Raw genomic sequence first — 20,744 nt, forward strand, 5'->3', positions numbered from 1 at the left:
TGCTTTGTTGAGGTGATCAAGCTTGTAGAGGCTATGAGCATGTCTTCCCTTTCCTTGCCAATCTTGGTAACATGCCTCTATATGTGTAATGGAACATCTATCAGACTAAGTTAAAACTTCCCTCGTGTTAATATCAAAATGACCCAAAGCTCGTTTTTGAGCTCCATATGATATATGTAATTTGTCTATTTAAAAAATTCATATAGGTAATGTGAAACAAGAGAATTATAATGAGCACTCTAGCCTCTTTGTCCACATCCCGCCCTCTACCCTTCACTACTGAATGAGAGAGAGAGAGAGAGAGAGAGAGAGAGAGAGAGAGAGAGAGAGAGAGAGAGAGGAGAGAGAGAGAGAGAGAGAAGTTTTTGAAGAAAAGAAGAAGAAGTAGAAGAGAAGAGGGCGGACAGACATCACAAGTAACATTGTTATAGCGCTATACTTCTTTTATGGAGGAGGTGGGGCATAGAAAGACAGCCCTTTCATCGCCTTCTCAACATTAACGCAGATTATACCTAAGTCAACTGGCTAGAGATGCCAAATTTCCACATCTTCAAGGCCCATGTCCGTGGGGTGAAGAGGGCGATGTGCAAGTGCTTGTCCATGAAGGCAATATGGTGCAGATCAGTGGTGAATTCTAGAAGCAAGAGGCAGAGAGGAAGAAGGGGCCTGCAACTTGGCACAGAAGCGAGAGACCCTCGGGAAAATTCTTCTGTCATTTCCAGATCCCAAATGGTAATTTGCTCATTGACTACATTAGAGTCCATCAAGAGGATGCGATGTTTACCATCAGTGTGCTTAAGAAGGCCCTTGCTAAGCCTATTTCCAAGAAGGTGCACATCATTAGCAAGCTTTGAAGCACCGTCTCTCTCTTTCTCTCTCTCTCCTCCCAAACATTATAGAGAAACGGTGCATACAGGAGCCTGGCTTTCAGGACCTAGCCTTTGTCTCTCTCATGTGCTACAAACACGGCATAGGCATGAGATGCAACAAATACAACCAAGACAAAAATCCGTAGTGGAGTTAGCTTGTTGTCACTGCAGGCACTGCTTTGTTCTTTTTGGTGACAATCAGACATGCAACATGCTATCTATGTTGGAGTGGTACTCACAATGGGATTTGTTGCCTTAATTGAAGTTTATGTTTGTGACTGGGACTATTATTATAGTCATTAACTATGCATATGCAAAGAAGAATGGCAGATTGGGGTCCAACTGATGAGTGAGATTCCCTGGACCATATGAGAGTCTATTTGCTTATGGGGTTTTGAGCCAAGATTCTACCAAGTCATGGCATGATATGATTTTAACAGGTATGAATGTGGGTTCTAGATTGACAGCCTACACCTTTCATACTTTGTTAGCAGTTGTTTGAGTTTATGTTTCTATTACCTAAAGTAAGGAATTTCACATGACCACGTAGGTAATATAGACTGAGATGCTATAGTTTTTAAGATGTAATATTGAATCAGATAGCCTGATTTTCTCTGCAAAACCCACAGATGCAAGTTGATAGACATGATAAGGCCTAGGGATCAATGTTTGTCATTGACAGTAAGAATGCACGTGTTGTCCATCCCTTAGAGCACTTTTAGCACCTAATGACAGAGTGTAAGGGGACAATCATCATTAAGCAAGGATGTATGAAGAGATGAAGGTTGTGTTGCACGAATTAGCCCCTTTCTCAAATTGAGGAGCATGATATCAAATAATGGATGGTTAAATTTTTTTGGCAGATTAATGAGTAGGAAATGCTAAAACTAAGCACTATCATGTGTGGAAGTTGTGAAAGAGAGTGGAGTGCCCATTGTTTTATCAATGATCGACTAGTTATGGCTATGGCAAATGATGCAGGTGGAGTGGATTTGGGGCAGACTGATCCTTTTGCAAAGAATCGCAGGTCTCTGTTAGGTCCTGGCAAGATTATTGGAGCATTGTGCAAAAGGCATGGAAGTCCCCTAGGCTATATAAGATGAATATTTATTTAGGATCACTGAATGGCAAAGAGAGGCATCACAAAAGCATCTTAAAGCTAGTGATCTACTCTTCTATGCTACAACAGATTCAAACATGATTAAAAGGACTCAGGCTGATGTGGAATGAGGATTATGTGTAGCTAAGGGTATGCTAAGATTACTACTTGTGATGGGTCTCCAGAATGTGTAGCAGGTTGTAGCACTTGAATATGATGTCACTTGCAATCTAGAGATGATAGTGAAGTTATACTTGCTGGAACTTGTATGCTAGAGTGCCTTGCTTTGTTTTGATGATGTGACTAAAAGGTGGGTTGTCTTGGAGTATCTCTATAATATTTTATATCATTTTTTAGGATGGGAAATCAGGCTATAATATGGCTATAATTCCACCACAATCCCACTTCTAGGAATGAAGGAATTGCAAAGATTGTATCTTATACTAGTTTTGCAGCACCATTGACATTTATGATTTCCTAGCATATTCAGGTGCATCTCTAGCTACAAAAACCTTGCTACAATTTCCTGTAGTTTATGGTCATTAGCAAGTTTTCTTTTAGAGAACAAGTCTAGAGCTTCGACATGTGTATCCAAACATTTAGCCAAAAAAAACATTGTATTCCAAAACTAGGTTTTTTCTGTTTTTACCACAGCTTTACGTATTGATCACAAATTGATGATGACTATGATATGGATGTGTGCTTGTTGCATCTGGGAAAGATTGTACGTTACCAATGGTGTATGTTCATCAAGATATTCATATGTCAATGCATATCTATATTTGTCTTACAAGCTACTTTTCTTCTCTACAATTGCTAGATGATTTGGTAGGGCACAATGATGGTTTGTTCAAAAGAGTTGAAGGCTTTGGTGTCCATTCATGGAAAAGAGGTAATCAAAACATACTATCTTAACTCAAGTTTTTTCTCTAAAAGTCACTCTTAAAGTACACTAAAAATTTTTCTTTATTACTTTTTGATATTTGACATGTTTCATGCTTGTTGGTATCTTAAGCTAGGATAGTTGCTCTCTTAGGGGATACTGCACCTTTTTACTTATCTAAGTTTAGATTGCTACAAATATCTTACATTTTCCCACCTTTTATGGAACTTTAATAGATTGCATAACAGGTAATGACACCCTTTGAGTCAACCTTCTCACTTGATATTGACTCAAAATTGGACTGTTATTTTCCCCTATTTACATCCAACAATTCCTTTTGGACAAAATGTCAAAGAGAGAGTGGTAGTACTCAAAACTTTTCTTGATGCATATGATATGGTTATTTGTGTACTAGCTGATAATAAGTGCAACAAAAGATGTGGGCTTACAACTTTAGGATGGTCATGTGATTTTCTCTCAAAATATTGGACGTATTGCTTAATCATGGCTGGAAATCCTTTTGTCTTGATTACATGTTTTGCTGCCAGCCCCTCCCAGTGTGACTATGCCTATGGCTAGTCAGTTGACTCCATCAAATGTTGGAGGCCAAGTTTCGAACCCTAATGTTGTTCCTGTGAGTCAACAACCAATGCCCAATCAAATTGTTAGGCCAATGGAACGACGGATAGACGATCAAGGCTATGAGTCGAGTGCCTCTAATGTCCTTTGCGAAGTTAAGGATATGATGAAGCACTACACTAACATGATTTCTGAACAATATCGGCAAATAGTTGTTGATGTCAATTTCTTGAAGAAGCCGCAGAATCTGATAGGGAGTCGACGCCCTGAAGAGGGTGGCCCCTCAAGATTCAGCTGTAAGTGGTGTGGTAGACAACATTTCCCTAGAAACTGTCCAAATGTTAAATGTGATATTTGTGGGAAGTTGGGCCACTTAGCCGCTACCTGTTGGAGTAAGATTAGTTCTCTCCAACAAGGGAGTAAATAGCTAGGTCCAGTTAATCATAGAGCGCAAGGTAATAACCTGCAGCAAAATGATGGACCAAGACAAATATTGCAAAGGGGAAAGACCACGATAGAAGAGTTGCCACAAGGCAATGGAGTCAGCCTTATTGAGACTGTACGTGTTAATGATGTTGAAACCTCTAACCTACGAGCCGTGACAAGAGGCTAAAAGGCTAAAGAGGGTGACAAAGATAATGCAAAACCAGTTGAGGAAAACCCTAAGCAAGGGGATAAGGGGACGTGAGTCCTGAATCCTAGCGTGGAAGGTGGACCTCTAAGGCCTATTGATAAAAAAGCTAATCCTAAGAAGGATGAGGAAGTGCCAAGAAAGAAGGCAAGGGCTAAAAAAGAAGCACCAAAGCCGGTCCCGAGACCAAAAGAAAGGATGGTTTGGTGAGAAAAGAGAGCTTTGGCTACCTATCATGATTTTGATTTAGCAAGTTCTCTTTGCGAAGTCAAACCAGATGTAAACCTCTTACACTTGATTAAATTATCTCGAGGAGTACGCAAGGAATTCAAAAAGATCCTGCGTATTGGATATATTGTAGAATCTTTGGGCATAGCACGAGTAGGGGAAGATTGGTTTGATCATGCTGAAAAGAATTTCCCTAGGGTTCCAGCATATGTGGATTGAATATTAGTGAAACATGCTATCGTAGACATTGGATCCTCCGTCAATATCATGAGTTCAGAGTTGATGGAGAGGTTGGGTCTAGGCATTCAAAAAGATAGCTCCACCCTTCTTAGAATGGCTAATGATAGTCTAAGACAACCAGAAGGATCTGGGAGGAAAAGTGGTATCATCCGATAGCTTTTGCTAGTAAAAAATTGGGCATATCAAAAATTAACTACACCTACATGGAGAAGTTATGCCTTCCGATGGTCTTTGCACTAAAAAATTCAGGCACTACATCCTCTATGAGAAGGTAGTTTTCTATACGAAGACGGAAGGGCTTAGATTACTTATGAACAAGCTACAGCCGCCGTTTGATTATGAGATTAAGAGTAAGCCACTAAAGTTGCAGGGGATTGTGGAATGCCTTGTGGATTTCGGGGAGCCGGAAGAGACTTTGGCTACAGGAAGTGATATTGATGAAATGTTTAAAATTGATATAGCTTCTATCCCATCTTGGTATGCTGCTATCACGCATTATTTATCAACAGGAGAGACTGGAGCTGGTTTATCAAAATCTGAAAAGAGGAAAATCAGACAACAGGCTTTGAAGTTTTCTTTGATCGCAGAAACACTATATCGGCTATGTGTTGATGATATCTATCGCCGATGTGTGATGCCTGACGAGGTTCCTTTCATCTTGGAAGAGTGCCATGACTCTGCATGTGGAGCGCACTTTGCTGTCACAGAAAGCTTTAAGAGCTGGATATTGGTGGCCGTCCATCTTCCAGGATTCTTTTGAGTACGTTAAGAGATGTGATACCTGTCAAAGACATGACAGGAGAGAGAATAGAAAACGCCCACTTACGCCTATCATGGCTATCCTTCCATTTGAGAAGTGGGGCATTGACATTGTGGGTCCTATCACCCCATCGTCTACTACTCAGAAGAGATATATTATAGTAGCAACTGATTATTTTACAAAATGGTCAGAAGAGCGGGCGACGAGGCAGGACAATGCAAAAGAGACTGCAAGTTTTCTTTTAGAGCAGATTATCTGCCGTTTTGGTCCACCGAAGGAACTAGTGTCGGACTGTGGAACCCACTTTTTGAATAAAGTGATCAAAAGCTTGACTAAAGCTTGGCAAATCAAGCACAATAAAACAACCCCCTATAATCCGCAAGCAAATGGGAAAGTCGAAAGTATTAATAAGCAGCTTTTGGGTATCTTGTCTAAAATAGTCTCTGAGAAGAAACGAGACTGGGATAGGAAGTTGTATGTGGCAGTATGGGCATACAATACAATGTTCAAGCGAGCTACCGGCCATACTCCATTTAAATTAGTTTATGGGGAGGAGTGTGTGTTACCCCTCGAAATCGAGTTGCCAACCATATGGTTTGCAATTAACCACTCTTTGGGAGATAAGGATTCACTCTTTGAACGTTTTACGACCATAGCCCACCTGGATAAACTGAAATTGCAGAGCTTATTACACCAGGAAGTAGCTAAACATCGGATGAAGAAGTTGCAGAACCTTAAAGCAAAGAAGTATACCTTTAGAAAATGGCAATTAGTTCTATACTATGATGCGCATAGGGAGCTGTTTCCAAGGAAGCTGGAACCTAGATGGGATGGCCCCTACAAGATTGTTAGGATAGGGAAAAATAGGTCTATGGCTCTACTAGCTGATCTGTAGGAAGTAGAGTTTAAAAATAAGGTTAATCTTAATAAGATTAAACCTTATTATTTCTGAGTTTTCTAACACAAGAGAAATGCATTGTAGGAAGTAGAGTTTAAAAATAAGGTTAATCTTAATAAGATTAAACCTTATTATTTCTGAGTTTTCTAACACAAGAGAAATGCATTGCAGGTCCCTGCTAGGGCTGATTTGAGACCTGCAAAATAGCTTAAAGCTGGTTGATGGGGCGGTTAATTCCTTATTTGGAGCACCCATATCTAGAGCAGAGATACCATCAAGGGAAACTTATCTGGTGGAGCAAAGGATACAAAGTGATTGAGGAAGAAGACGGAACCTTTGTGTGGGAGATCAAAGTCTTTTGCCATCACTGCTTACGAATGTTGACAAGTATCCCTGTTGAGTTCAATGAAGAAGGTGGGATGGAGCCATCAGTTCATCCTCTCAACATGCTAAATTTTGACTATCATAATTACGAATAGAGGAGTTCGTGATGGCAGGCTGTGTAAACCCATTGTGGACGTACACATTATATTTTGATGGAGCGTCCAAGGGCCCTAATAAAAAAGGGAGTGTTGGAGTAGTAATCTAAGATCCCCGACGTAGAGTTATGATGAAGTTAGCTGCTTATCTCGGGGTAGGATTCACTAACAATATGGCGGAGTATAAAGCCTTGATTATGGGACTGCATATTGCCAAACAAGGTGGTATTTGGCAGTTGTTAGTAAAAGGGGATTCCCAGTTGATCCTGAATCAGCTAGATGGAACATACACAGTGTAGAATCCCATTCTTTGTATGTATCATCAAACTGCGATGACCCTACTTGAGGAGTTTGAGAGAGTGTCTTTTCAGGCTGATTCCACGTTACTGGATTCAGTTTGCGGAATCACTGGAAAATCTTGCTTATGAAGAAGACATTTTCTTTAATTGTGGTCATAGTTTGGATATTGTTATCAATGATGAAACAGGACCCGGTCGCTTGTAGGGAATGTTATCAGAGCATGCAATATATGGCAGACGATGGTTGATATGGGTGATCCAAAGAGTAGCCGAGACCAATCTACCGTTGTTATCCTGGACCCATAGGCTGATTAGACAACATGTTATGCGTACACCTCTTGCTGTATATGCAAGAGGGATGGGTCATAACCTTATGCATCTAGTTTAGGGCTGCGAGCCCATTTTTCCTCCTTGGAAAGGAGCATATTATTGTATACATGTACTATTTCGGGGAGGGATGTGTAGGTGCTATTCTGTTTTATTTCGTTAGGCCAAGAGGGCCAGTTGTTTGTTTAGTACAGGTGCGGTTAATGGTTTCTTGTTTTAATCTTGTGCTAGACAGGTTCAAAGAAGAGCTTGGAAGGAGCCTTTGTTGCGCGGGAGCTTCTTGTGGCCCTATCCAAGTGATATCTCTCCTTTATGAGTACCCTGTTTTTATGCTATATGTGTCTGTGTACTTATTGGGGGATTTTTCTTTTCTTGTTGGGGACCGACGTCCAAGACATGAAGTCCCATGTTTAGGTTAAGTATGTCTGAGGGAGGTTTGAGTAGTCGTTGCCTCCTGTAAAGACATTGCCAGGCATTAAAAGACCTGTTTTAGAAGGTGGTCTGGTCTGCTAGCCTGCTAGGCAGCCGTTCTAGGAGTTTTTGGTTAGTTGTGAGGCAGTTAGAGAAGCATGTTGAAGAAAACTAATGGTGATAGAGAGAAAAAAAATCTTGAATATCTTAAAGACAATTAATATTACGAAGGTGTGTAAAAAGGGGTTCTAACCCCGTACAAAAATAGAAAAGCAAAGAAAGGAAAATTTATAAGTAGTTGATCATCGCCTAGCGAAGGCCTGGTAGGTTCCTCCGGCCTACTTCATTTGGGCTCGGGTCATAACTCGCAAGGGAATAGGTGTGGCCTCCCCATCGGGGTTTTCGACACCAAACAGCCCCAATGGGACGGATGGCAAATTAGCTGAGTTTGGTAAGGGTCCGGGTGATTGAAGGTTTTCCATGTGGATTGATGATGAGGTTTGGGCAAGGTTGGCTATGGAAAAGGAACACACCCAAAATTGATGAGAGGTTGTGGAAGCCGAGGATGGATTGAGTGGATGATGGGGGCCTCTAATGTCAATGGCTGATCACGGGTTGCCGAATGTACCTAAAGGAAAAATAAGTCCACTTCTTGGACCACGAACTTGGTTTGCTTTCTTGAGCTCCTTACCACGAACCAGGCTCTGATACCATGTCAAGGTTGTGGGAGAGAAGGAAGGAGTCTCGCTTGTAGCTTTCTCACTTACACAATGGGGGAATACACACAAAGGTGGAGGCTGAAAACAGTTTTTCTCTTCTTAGTTGTGTAAGCCAAAAAGAACACACGTACAGAGAAATAGAAGAACCCTATATATGAGTCTCAAACCAAACTCAACTAACTAAGGTGGCATACTAACTGAGCCACGAACTAGAGTAGATAAGGATAGCTGTCATCTAGCTATTATTCATGGGTGGTGTACCAACCGCATCTGCAACTAACAAGTCGGTGACATAAATGCACAATGGTCACCTTGGCATATCACGAGTGGAGCTCGATATCTCAACACAGAGTGCTTGGCAATTGTGGGAAAAGATCAAAAATCTCTATGACAAGAAAAGTCCAGCGAGTCAAATGTATTGGCTGAAGTAGCTTATGGATCTGCGTATGAAGGAGAATGTGACTATGTCTGCTCACTTGAGCCAGTTCCATGCTATACTCAAGAACTTGACTTCACAGGACATCACTTTTATAGAGGATGTCACTCCTCTTTTCTTGCTTGGTAGTCTTAATGAGTCATGGGATGTATTCCGCACTGCATTATGTGCCTCTACTGCTACCTTGAAATTATTTGATGTTGAGAGTGCTCTTTTGCAAGAAGAGGTTAACCATAAGAATTTGGATGCCTCTCGTGTGTCTCATGCTATGACAGTTAGAGGCAGGAATGATGGATATGGAAAGCATAGCAGTGGTAGTGGCCGTGGATGGGATTCTCAGAAATCTCGGTTCAAGCCTCGTGGAAAGTCACGTGTGGTTTGCAGTACTTACCACCCCTTGATTATGGATGTTTTGATTCATGTGAGCATTGTCTTTATGCCTTGTTAGTATATGGGTGGTGCAAAGTATTTTGTTACGTTCATAGATGATTTTTCACGAAAAGCTTGGGCTTATCCCATTAAGCTGAAATCCGATGTCTTGGCTATGTTTCAGAGATGGCTTGCATTGGTTGAGAACCAGTCTGGGTATAGGCTAAAATGCCTAAGGACAGATAATGGGGGTGAGTATGTCTCACGTGCTTTTGAGCAGTTATGTGATGAGAGGGGTATTAAGTGTCAGTTGACCGCCCCCTACACCCCCCCCAGAATGGTTTGGCTGAGCGAATGAATAGAACCATCCAGGAGCGTATACGCAATATGCTTAGTTATGCAGGCCTGCCACAAAGCTTTTGGGCTGAGGCAGTTAGTACAGTTGTGCATGTCATAAATAGATCACCTTCTAGTGGTTTGGATTTCCAGGTTGCAGAGGAGGTATGGACTGGAAACCCCCCCTCTTATGCGCATCTCCGTGTCTTTGGATGTGAGGCATTTTGCCATGTGCCCAGGGACAAGAGAAGTAAGTTGGATCCCAAGAGTGTCAAATGCATTTTTCTTGGTTATGAGGATGCAGGCGAGATGGGTTACTGTCTCTAGGTTCCGCATGCGCGAAAAGTCGTCCGCAGTCATGATGTAGTATTCCATGAAGACAAAATGCATAGGCAGCCTGAGAGAGTTGTTGAGATCCGTAGGGTCATATTTCAAGAGGAGCCGAGAGCTCTTGCACAGCCAATTGGACAGCCTACAGCTGCAGCAGATACTCATGGTCAGGGTGTTGGACAGGTAGTTGAACAGGCAACAGAGCCTGCCGTGAGACGGTCTACTAGAGACAGATATCCACCAGATAGATTTCAGCCCTCGATGCATTATGTCTTGGTTACAGATGCAGGAGAGCCTTTCACTTATGATGAGGCTATGCGCGGGGGTGACAGTCACTCCTAGGAGAGGGCTATGATGTCTGAGATAGACTCCCTGCATAAGAATGACACTTGGGATTCAGTTTCCTTGCCTACGGGCAAGAAGGCTTTGCAATGCAAGTGGGTGTACAAGCTAAAAAGTGCCCCTGGACACCCCAAGCTGGCATACAAGGCTAGATTGGTAGCAAAGGGTTTTAAGCAAGATCATGGTGTGGACTTTGACGAGGTCTTTTCTCCTGTGGTTAAGATGACCACCCTGCACTTAGTCTTGGCTTTGGTTGCTCTGCTTGACTTGGATTTATACCAGATGGATGTCAAGATGGCTTTCTTACATGGGGACTTGCATGATGAGATTTATGTGGAGCAGCCTAAGGGCTTTGCAGAACCTGGCAGGCAGCACCTAGTGTGCAAATTGAAGAAAAGTCTTTATGGCTTGAAACACGCACCTAGGGAGTGGTATCATAAGTTTGATGCCTTTATGCAGTCACAGGGCTACAACCAAAGTGCTATGGATCCGTGTCTTTACACGAAGAAAGCCTGTGATGGTTCTTTATTGATTTTGGTACTCTATGTGGATGATACGTTGATAGCAGGGAAAGCTCATGATGAGCTAGATGCTCTTAAGGCTCAGCTCAAGAAGAGCTTTGAGATGAAAGATCTGGGACAGGCCACTCACATACTTGGTATGCGCATTAGACACAACAGGCATCAGGGACTCCTCTACTTGTCACAGAGGGAGTACATTCATAAAGTTCTTGAGCGCTTTCGCATGCAAGACGTAAAGCCTATTGGCTGTCCATTGCCTTCTTATGTGAAGGTATCACAGGTTGATTGTCCGCAGACAGATGAGCAGAGGGCAAAGATGGCCAAGATTCCCTATGCATCCGCAGTGGGCAGTCTTATGTATGCCATGATAGCCACTCGTCCAGATATTGCCTTTGTAGTTGGTGTTGTGGCACGCTATATGGCTGCACCTGGCAAGAAGCATTGGGATGCCGTGAAGGGTATCATGAGGTACCTAAAGGGCACTGCAGATATGTGCATATGCTATGGTAGCCAGGATACAGGAGTCGTGGGGTACACTGACTCTGATTATGCAGGACATGCAGATAGTAGGAAGTCCACTTCCGGCTATGTATTCACCTATGCTGGAGGTGCTGTTTCTTGGATGTCCAGGGTGCAGAAATGCACGGCCCTTTCTACTACAGAGGCCGAGTATGTTGCAACCACTGAGGCTTGCAAGGAGGCCATTTGGTTGGGTTGTTTAGTTGCTGACCTTGGTATTGATGCTATCCCTACACTGTATTCGGATTCTATGAGTGTTATTCAGTTAGCCAAGAATCTGGTCTTCCATGCGAAGATGAAACACATTGAGGTGAGGTATCACTTCATACGTGGGGCCGTTGATGTCAAGTCTATTGATCTTGTCAAGATCTCGACTAACCAGAATCCTGCAGATCTGCTCACGAAAAGCCTCTCTACAGAGCGCTTTGCCTTCCTCAGGAGGTTGATGGGCATGGGATGAGATGACGTCTTTCCTCATCCTGTTGTACATGTGTACATGTTGTACTATCTTTTTTTTCTTTTTCTTTTCACTCCTCACTGGGGCAGATTCGCCTTTAAGTGGGAGGTTGTTGGAGGTAAAGGCGCCTCTGCCTAGCCGCCCGTGTATTACTGCACTGACAGTCACCGCCACTACACACTACAGGTGGCGGGCGCCCGTCACCGTCACTTTATTCTTTATTCTTTTAGTGACAGTTTGAATAAAGGAAGGCCCGGTCACACATTATGACTGTTGGAGTTCCCATTTCTAGTCTCTCCCTTTCTTGCTCTTGCTCTCCTGCCATAGCTCTCGAGTCCAACCTTCGATCCATCGCTCCCTTTCAAGCAGAACCATCAAGGAATATCTCATCCAGTGGAAAGCCTTATCTTGAAGAGGATGCCACTTGGATGGACAAAGACACTCCATGTAAACAACACCCCCAGTTTCTTCTATAAAGAAGGATTAGTGCCCACTGAAATCTTAGAAGGAGCTTCAAGAGATATAATAAGCCCTACACTTGTAATAAGAACTACCTGTAATGGCTATTTTATCTTGCCCCTATAATCACTACATTACTTTAAACTTTCAACATTTGTGTGTAGCACAGCAGAAGCATGATGGGTCTTAACCCACAAACCCTGCAATCCAACTTATTCCCTAACTTTGAGATGAGGACATCTTGACTCCTCTAAGGGTAAAAGGATGTAATGTCCTAGCTCTCCCCACCACATGTGAAGGGGGGAAACTTGTAAGGTTTATAACCTTAAAAGAGAATTTTTCTTAATAAAAAGAAAAAGTAAACTGGCTGACAAACTAATTGATTGTGCTGACTTCATAATCAAGCAGCACCACCCCTCATCATCGACTGTGATGCCATCTTCATTCTAAACCATCAAGAACTACATCACACACACACACACACAAATGATCTTCAAAATCATCACTACCAATAGAGAGTAAAATACACCACATGATGAATTGTGAGATGACTTGACAGCCAATAACACACTTAATAGCCTTAGAACTAAGGCTTAAGGTTTATAGGAGCCTTAGCTTAGGCTAGCTAAGTGATTGACTTTTTATTTTACCTTGCACCAGTTGTTGCTATATATATATATATATATATATATATATATATATATATATATATATATATATATATATATATATATATATATATATATAGAGAGAGAGAGAGAGAGAGAGAAGGAGAAGGAGAATAAGAGAGGAGTGAGAGGAAAGGAAGGAGGAAAGAAGAAGAGAAAAGTGAGAGGAGACCATCATCATTGGTAAGCCGCAAGGAAGCACTACTCCAGCTCATGGAAGCTTCGTCCACCTTGTCTCTAGCATCCATAGTGCGGCTCATTCTTCTATCCATAAGATCTCCGTATCACAAGTAAACCCTCCTAGCCGCTCAAGGCCTCCAATTAAGACTGATGAAGTTTGGAAGCTAGCGTATGAGGGCTCCCTATTTGCGATGCCCCAAAGAGATGATATTCTAGAATGGGAAGTGAGAGAGCTACAAATGTGATTGCAAACGTGGAAAAAACACCACTGCATGCAATATCATCCCATGTTCTTTCATAGATTAAATTCATTCAATACAAAGATTAGAAAGGTAATTAAAATATTTTTCAATACTTGACGAAGAATTTATAGCTTAATAAATAGAAAAAAAGAGGTGAAGTCAATAAGAAAGAAATACAGTAATAGGAACCACTAATTTAGATTTTAAATTTTGAAATGTAGAATAAAATTGCATGGCATTACTGTTTTCATTGAATAGCTACATACAAATAAAGTACATCAAAATAATCATTTTTATAATTCAAGAAGAATCATTAGAAAAACCTATAACAAATTAGGAATCAAGTAGGTACATAAAAAAATATTTTCTTGGTATTTATAGATTATGAAAATATAGAGAATTATTTTCTTAACATTTATACATCATGTAAAGTGAATTAAGAAAATTAAAGTAGATTATTAAATTCGTTGAATTGAAGTATCCTCGTTGACAGAGAAAATTCTATCATAGTTAATTCAGTTGAAATTATTAAATTACATATGTAACCATTACAAAATTATTGAATGGCATAAGTAGCTCTATTAGAACCTAGGATATTCAAATCAACTCACTTTGTCAAAATAACAAAGTGAAATATAAACCTTATGTCATAAAGCAAGCGAAAAGATTATATAATTCTCCTTCAAAAAAATAAAGTCTTAAATTCTTACGAGAGGGAAATATTCGCCTTGTCAACTTACATAGCTTCCAAGGTTCTGGCTTGGTTTCCACAAATTAATACGAATTTTAACTATTTTCCAACACGTATGAGTATTAGGAGTATGGAAAAATAGTCAAAACTCGTAATAAGGTCAATTGACTAACCTTTGACAAAGGTTAGAATGAGGAAGATTGCGAGCAAGGACCAAAACAAGTTAGAAAAAATAATATTAGCCAAAGGAATATGAGTAATTAGAAGGTAAATTAGAAAATCTGAAAGGGAACTAGGAGAAACTCAAAAATGAGGTAAAACTAAGTTAAAAAGAATTTTTACTAATTAAAAACCTTATTCTGATTTGCCTTCCTATTTTATATAAAATTATTAATTTGAAAAATAAGTGTTTGTGCTTGCAAAAATATGCATACAAGTTCACTTGATACACTTGGAAAGTTTGGTTGAAATCATCAAAACTTTAAGCAAAAATATTGGTAAAATAAAAGCCTTTTGGTTGTTTTTTTTGTATAAGCAAAAGGTGAACAGTTGTATAAGATTCTCTATTAAATAAAAATATTTTTCAAAGGGTTGTTTTCCTTGTTTGCATATAGTGACTTAAGTTACGTGAACGAACATTGTAATTAAAAGGGACTAATTAAAGAAGTGCAACATAAATGTATTAGATAAGTCAAACTACCCAACCAAGGGGAAGTGGGAGAGCATGGTTCCTACGAATCTATCCTAAGAAAAAATAGTCTCTATAAACCAAGAGCTTCTTTACAATTCAATGCGTTATAGCATAGGAAATATTGACCACAGAATTAAACCTTGACTCCGTATCATTTTAGAAAAATGGAGTGAGACATAAACCAAATGCAGACATTAGGCAAACAAATATTCACATTGTTCACATGCACATTCAATTTTTCTTTTAATGTTTCAAGGTAGTTTCTACATTCCTCCGTGCAATGCATGAATCTTGCTAGAGTTAGCTCCAGATGGTGCGACAAGTAGAGGACAAGTGGTCTTGCATACCAAAAGTATAAGTGGAGCTTAGATGAAACTTCTTTTTTGCTTGGTAGTATACATCATCATCTATACTCTCTTTGCACACTGTAGAGAATATTTCACCTTTTTGTCATCTTCAACCACACGAATATGTATAATCCTTACTACCATTATGAGTGCCTTAGAAATTTGATTTTATGCTTCCTAGACATGCATGCTCAATATTTCACCCTACTTATTCCTGTTTAGTGTTTCATACTCTCTTCAACCTCGCATTGGCTCGCTTGTAGACTTAGCACACACACCATCTAAATCTGTAGCATGAATTCATATTCTCATTACTGGACTCTGATTGCTTCTTTATAGAATCAGGGGCTACGCTTTGAAGATCGATAAGATTTTTGCCAATTTGCCAATTTGCCAAGTGTACACTACATTTGTGTTGCAAAACCACATCATTTGCTACTTTGTCTTATTTGAATAAGATCGAGTGGTATAAAATGAAGGTGCAGGTGCTCAATTTGTACATGTCCAAAGATTGAGCATCCAATACCAACCATAGAGGCCACCCTACTTCTTGTTAGTGTGCGCTTTGGCGCCTAAGGCATCAACGTACTTGCAAACATGTCGCTCACATACAACACGCATGTGTTGCAAGCACATGTACAAAAGCATTAGCACAAGCCCTGCAGGTTTCATATAAAAACATGTGGTGTGAAGATCTGAACCATTAGACAAGCACACTCTGCTCAAGCACACTTCTTGCTCTGTGGTTCGTCTGGAAGCTCAGCACAAACATTCTTACTCGAACGGTTGTATTTCATGTGAGACTTCACTAGATGTCCTGCAGCTAGGGCTGACATAAGGGACAATTCTCCAGCTAAAACACCAGCGGCTACAACCCTTGCCAGCTTTTGTGCATTAGCTCCAGGCATGTCCCTGTTAGCTCCTTTCACACCCAAAAGGTTCAAGCATGCAGCTTGAGATGGTAGCTGTGTACCGCCACCTATTGTCCCAATCTGAAATACAATTTTTGTTCAAAAAGTTTGTTAGTGTCTCACAAATAGAAACTTAAGGTGTATATATATATCATAAGGAACATTCTCACCTCCAGGGATGGCATCGTGACAGAAATGTATAGATCCTGTCCACCATTAGCTGGTTCCATCAATGTTATACAGCTAGAGCTCTCCACATTCTGAGCAGGATCTTGGCCTGTTGCAATGTAGATTGCAGACACAATGTTGGACGCATGGGCATTGAAACCTCCAAGGGCACCAGCAACAGCAGAGCCTGTCAGATTTTTTATGGTGTTGAGCTCCACCAATGCCGATACGGATGTCTTTAACACCTTAGCAACAACATCACCCTTTATGATGGCTTCACAAACAACAGATTTGCCTCGCCCATTTACCCAGTTTACAGCTGTAGCTTTCTTATCTGCACAGTAATTACCTGAACCATCCCAAGATTCCGAGCATTTAAGGGCAACACGACGAAAAACAAAATATTGTTGCTTTTCTTACAGGAGAGAGATAGTATTGACACTGAACAATGGGCAACAGAAGAATATACCTGACAAACTCACAACATCCATGTCAGGAAAAAGAAGCTGGAGGTGTTCCAAAACGTTTTGTACACCTTTGGACACCATATTCATTCCCATTGCATCTCCTGTTGAGCAACTAAATCGCAGATAAAGATTGCGACCAGCCAAGGCGCATTGAATCTGCTGTAGCCGTGCAAACCTACTTGATCTGATAAAGAAAAAGAATCAAGAACAATTGTGAGTGTTTGCCTGCATAGGCATACTGGATCTGATACCAAGTTCATCACACCAGTCAATACCTGTTGAAAACAACACACAAAGTCTCGAAATTGGAAGAGTCCTCAACATAAAACTTCAATGCTGCAGCGCGTTGCGCATTCTCGAATCGCACTACTGGTGCCCTGGTCATGCCATCTCTGAGGAGGACACTTGCTGCCCCTCCAGAAAGGTAGATAGCCTTCAAGCCTCGATTAGTACTGGCCACAAGGCAGCCTTCAGTTGTCGCCATGGGGACCATGTACTCACCCCCATCAAGCAGAAGAGGTCCTGCCACACCAACAGGTATCTGTACATGCCCAATAACCATTTCACAGCACTGCCCAAGCACAGAAGCATAATCAAAACCTTCGAGAGGAAGGCCTTCAAGGGATCTCCCAGTCATCAGCTCGACTGCCCGTTTCCTGACGTATGCAGCTCTGTGACAATCACTAAGAGTGCTTTCCAACGAATAAGATGCTACTGAACCACAACTAACTGCATACGCAATGTCTTCATTGTCATTGTCAGCTAGATCTTGGCCCTTTAGTTCCACCCTAGGCCTAACCACAGGAACCTGAACTGAAACTAGCTTTGGTACATGTGCCATCCCTTCAGCTTCCTCACCAAAATCCCACTCTCCATCTGTAGACCTTATGAAATTTTGAACATAATCTATTCCAAAGAACCCCAATAAATATATGAAGGATGACACCAGGGAGATAAGTGCTACTATATCCCCAAAGCTCAAGATATGGAGGGGCGTCGGAGTTCTGATCTTCTTTTCTCCCCATCTTCTCAGAGAATAGGCAGATGCCACAAAAAACAGAATGATGAATACAATATTAGTAAGCCATACTGGAAGTGGAAGAGCATCAGATGCTCGCAGTCTGGTATTCTTGTTGTGCTTAGACTGCTTCTCTTCAATTGGCACTTTATCAATCAAGACTGCCCCCATCCTGCTCGTCTATCCAAAACAACGGGTCAAAAGGGACGAGGGTTGGTGGCTTCAGCAGGAAAAGAACAAGAATGCTGTCATGAGCAACAAGAAAATTGTTAGTATTTCCATCTTCCAACGTTCTTATAGATTGTCATCCAACCTTCAAACTAAGCAACTGAAATGCCACAAGTGAAACTGGAGGGTGTATGTACAATTTTGTTACTACAACATTGTAATTCACGGTAGTCAGATTGTGAGACATGAAGGAACATGAAGCAGGGAGTTATCTTGCATCTCCATATCTCCAACTGCAACATTCACACTCATTATTCTAAAACCCTACCTGCTGGGATAACAAGAAGAGCAATACCAGCAAGATTGACCAACTTTTATCAGCATTTCATGCAAGAATTAAAAACTATACGAGTCTGGATGAAATGCACACGAATGCATAGTTGAACTGATACATTTCTTTACGGATTCATCCAAAAATGTGGAAATCTGCACAGAACTTCCTTGTCTTTAACGAACCACATCCATATCACTCGTGAAAACTGATCGAACTCATTGGAAGCCCCATTGATCAAGATGTCCGCATCAGACAGACGGGATTGAGTCTAATTGAAAGGCATGGGATTTGCAAATGAGAAAGAAAGCACCATTTATCAAGGAAAGGCCATCGATCAGTGACAGAAAGGAAGGAAGGACATACGCATATGCACAACACCTGACAACTTGGGTGAAAGAAAAGAGAAGATGACAGGCAGGCAGGACATTCCGTATGCGCAAAAGTCTGTAGAATTTTGCGAAAGGACACGTATGACGATTCCAAAAACTATGAATTGCACGGAGCCACACCTCTCCAATCTCAATCATCCCTTCAATCTGTCTATCTCAGGGCCTAAACACAGCCATAGCCAACAGATCTAAGAAGAGGGAAGGGAAACGAACCTGAGAGGTTAGGGTGGCAAGTCGAGCAGGTGGGGGAGGGTTGTTGATTGTTCTGTGATCGGAAATGGCGATGCTTCTTCTTCCTGCTGTTTCCTGTTGTCGTTGTTTGTTGCTGTTGTTGGTTGTGTGGACGGCAGGCGAATCGACACACACACACCCACACACAGACAACAGCGATGGTGGATGGGATGTTTGAAGTGCGAGGGATAACATCGCTATTTCTACGATCTGGCGAATTGGGTCCCATTCAATTCTTTAGTAATTTAAGGGGGTGCCTTTCCTTTCGAGTCAGCGGAGGCGGTGAAGACCGGGTCATGCCATATTCATATGTCATGGAAGACATCGCAGATAGCCCTGTTTTTGTATCAGATTGGGTCATTTCTTGTCAAATTCATATCTGACCCCCCCCCTTCCCTCGTGGAATTTGTCCGACCCGAGCCTCTCTTTTCAGACAACGGCCATGGAAATGACACACACAAAGCAGCGTCAGCCCAAATGATGTATGCAGTAAAGAAACCCCACCCCCACTCGCCATAGCGCGCTAGATCGTGTAGCTGTCAACCTTTGGCTCATTTACAGGATGCTGCATTGACTCCATGTGATCACCATCACGTTGAAAAATGTCATTTCAGAATCACGACACATGCATCCCCCCCCCCCAACCACCACCACCATGAAATGCTTGGCCACAAATCCACTAGACTCCCTCTTTTCAAACAAAACATGGGGTGTCAACATGTTGAAAATGTCTTCTCAGGATCACAGCATAGCCTTTCTACCCCCCTCCCACTACTGACATGTTGGACATATCCTCTCTTCAAACCAATCCCAATAGCACACACATGCCCAAAACACCTTCATCTAATATGCCTTATAAGTTGTGTGCTTTCTTTCTAAATCAAATCACATGTGTTTTCAACTTCTATAACCAAAACTTAATAGTTTCAAAATTTAAGGTTTGACATTCCTATGACCAAAACTTAATAGCTTCAAAATTTAAGGTTTGTTTGCCACTCCTATGACTAAAACTTAGTTTCAAAATTTAAGGCTCCTCACCTTCTTGCTCAACCTTTGAACCATTTTTCATGGAATATATGTATTTCATTTTAATTCAATTTTCTATGAGCACTCATAGAAATCACGAAGGACAACTCTTTTCAAGCAAGATCATAGACATTACAAAGGCTTATTGATGTCATAGCACCCATAGACTATTTGCAAAAACCATTTACTATTACCATGAGCAAAAGCAAATTCGTCTTATATGAAAACCTTCTTGCTCAACCTCTAAACCATTTTCAAGGATACATGCAATTTGTCTTACACTTTATATCTATTTTCTACAAGCGCTCATAGAAATTCACAAATTACAACTCTTTTCAAGCAAAATCATAGACATTACAAAAGGCTATTGTTGTCATAGCCCCCATAGACTATTTGCAAAAACCTTTTATTATTACCATGGACAAAAGCAAATTGTGCATTTAAAACTTGACAAATTGACAACATCAATAATTAGTCTCATATGAATGATTACTTAATGGCTTCATGTAGCAAACAAGTTGATGTACAGACAAAGGCAATAAAGAGAATAAAGTATAGATGTGAACACTTTTTTGTAATGTGATCAATTTGTTAGGGCATTGGCAAGGCTTATCTTTCCACCTTTGAGGGTAAAGCTTCATGCGGCGACAAAAAACTCCCCTCGAATTGCCCAGTCAGGGTATTGAACCACAGACCTACATGCACATGCACCACATACCCAACCAATTGCGTTGTTGCTTCACGGGTTAGATGTGTACATTTGCAGTATCAAGTGAAGATCAAGCTACACATTAGATCACCCTAAAGATGAAGTGAGATAGGGTTCTATCTATGATTCCCCCATCGTGAAGGATCACATCAACAAGATAGAGGAGCATTGAGATGAGTTGGCATCCCTTGGGAAGACCATATGACATGCCTGTACCTTGGTGTCAAATTTACCCTCCCCCAAGCTTGATATTTTCTATATTAATCTCCTCACTTGTCATGTGTGGGGCTCAAAATGAATTTTGTCCCTATGA

The 20,744-nt window shown here is 41.1% G+C and overlaps 1 protein-coding gene across 5 annotated transcripts; it reads right to left on the reverse strand.

Annotated features, from left to right (window-relative positions):
- Positions 1 to 15,028: 15,028 nt before the first annotated feature.
- LOC148016598 (3-hydroxy-3-methylglutaryl-coenzyme A reductase 3-like) lies at positions 15,029 to 19,045 on the reverse strand. 5 transcript variants are annotated; one of them, XM_087663769.1, is made up of 5 exons: positions 18,259 to 18,422; positions 16,832 to 17,819; positions 16,559 to 16,740; positions 16,092 to 16,438; positions 15,029 to 16,002 (listed from the first exon to the last, which is right to left on the reverse strand). In XM_087663769.1, the coding sequence occupies exons 2-5, from the start codon at positions 17,743 to 17,745 to the stop codon at positions 15,733 to 15,735; spliced, it is 1,713 nt and encodes a 570-aa protein (XP_087519895.1). In that variant the 5' UTR covers positions 17,746 to 17,819; positions 18,259 to 18,422; the 3' UTR covers positions 15,029 to 15,732. The 5 variants fall into 5 exon arrangements, with proteins under 5 accessions (XP_087519895.1, XP_087519893.1, XP_087519896.1 ...); XM_087663767.1 differs by having other exon boundaries at positions 18,195 to 18,422; XM_087663770.1 differs by lacking the exon at positions 18,259 to 18,422 and adding an exon at positions 18,071 to 18,094.
- Between the last annotated feature and the right edge of the window lie 1,699 nt (positions 19,046 to 20,744).

This window comes from Lygodium microphyllum, chromosome 23 (assembly GCF_053477565.2).
Source record: "Lygodium microphyllum isolate KBCC chromosome 23, Lygodium_microphyllum_v1.1.10, whole genome shotgun sequence".
Taxonomy (NCBI): Eukaryota; Viridiplantae; Streptophyta; class Polypodiopsida; order Schizaeales; family Lygodiaceae; genus Lygodium; species Lygodium microphyllum.

Excerpts from the sequence above, each read along its gene's own strand:
- LOC148016598 (XM_087663769.1), bottom strand. The coding sequence starts at position 17,745 with ATGGGGGCAGTCTTGATTGATAAAGTGCCAATTGAAGAGAAGCAGTCT. Across the intron at positions 16,741-16,831 it reads TTGTGTGTTGTTTTCAACAG|ATCAAGTAGGTTTGCACGGC; the intron begins GTATTGACTGGT and ends TTTCTTTATCAG. Across the intron at positions 16,439-16,558 it reads GGATGTTGTGAGTTTGTCAG|GTAATTACTGTGCAGATAAG; the intron begins GTATATTCTTCT and ends GGGATGGTTCAG.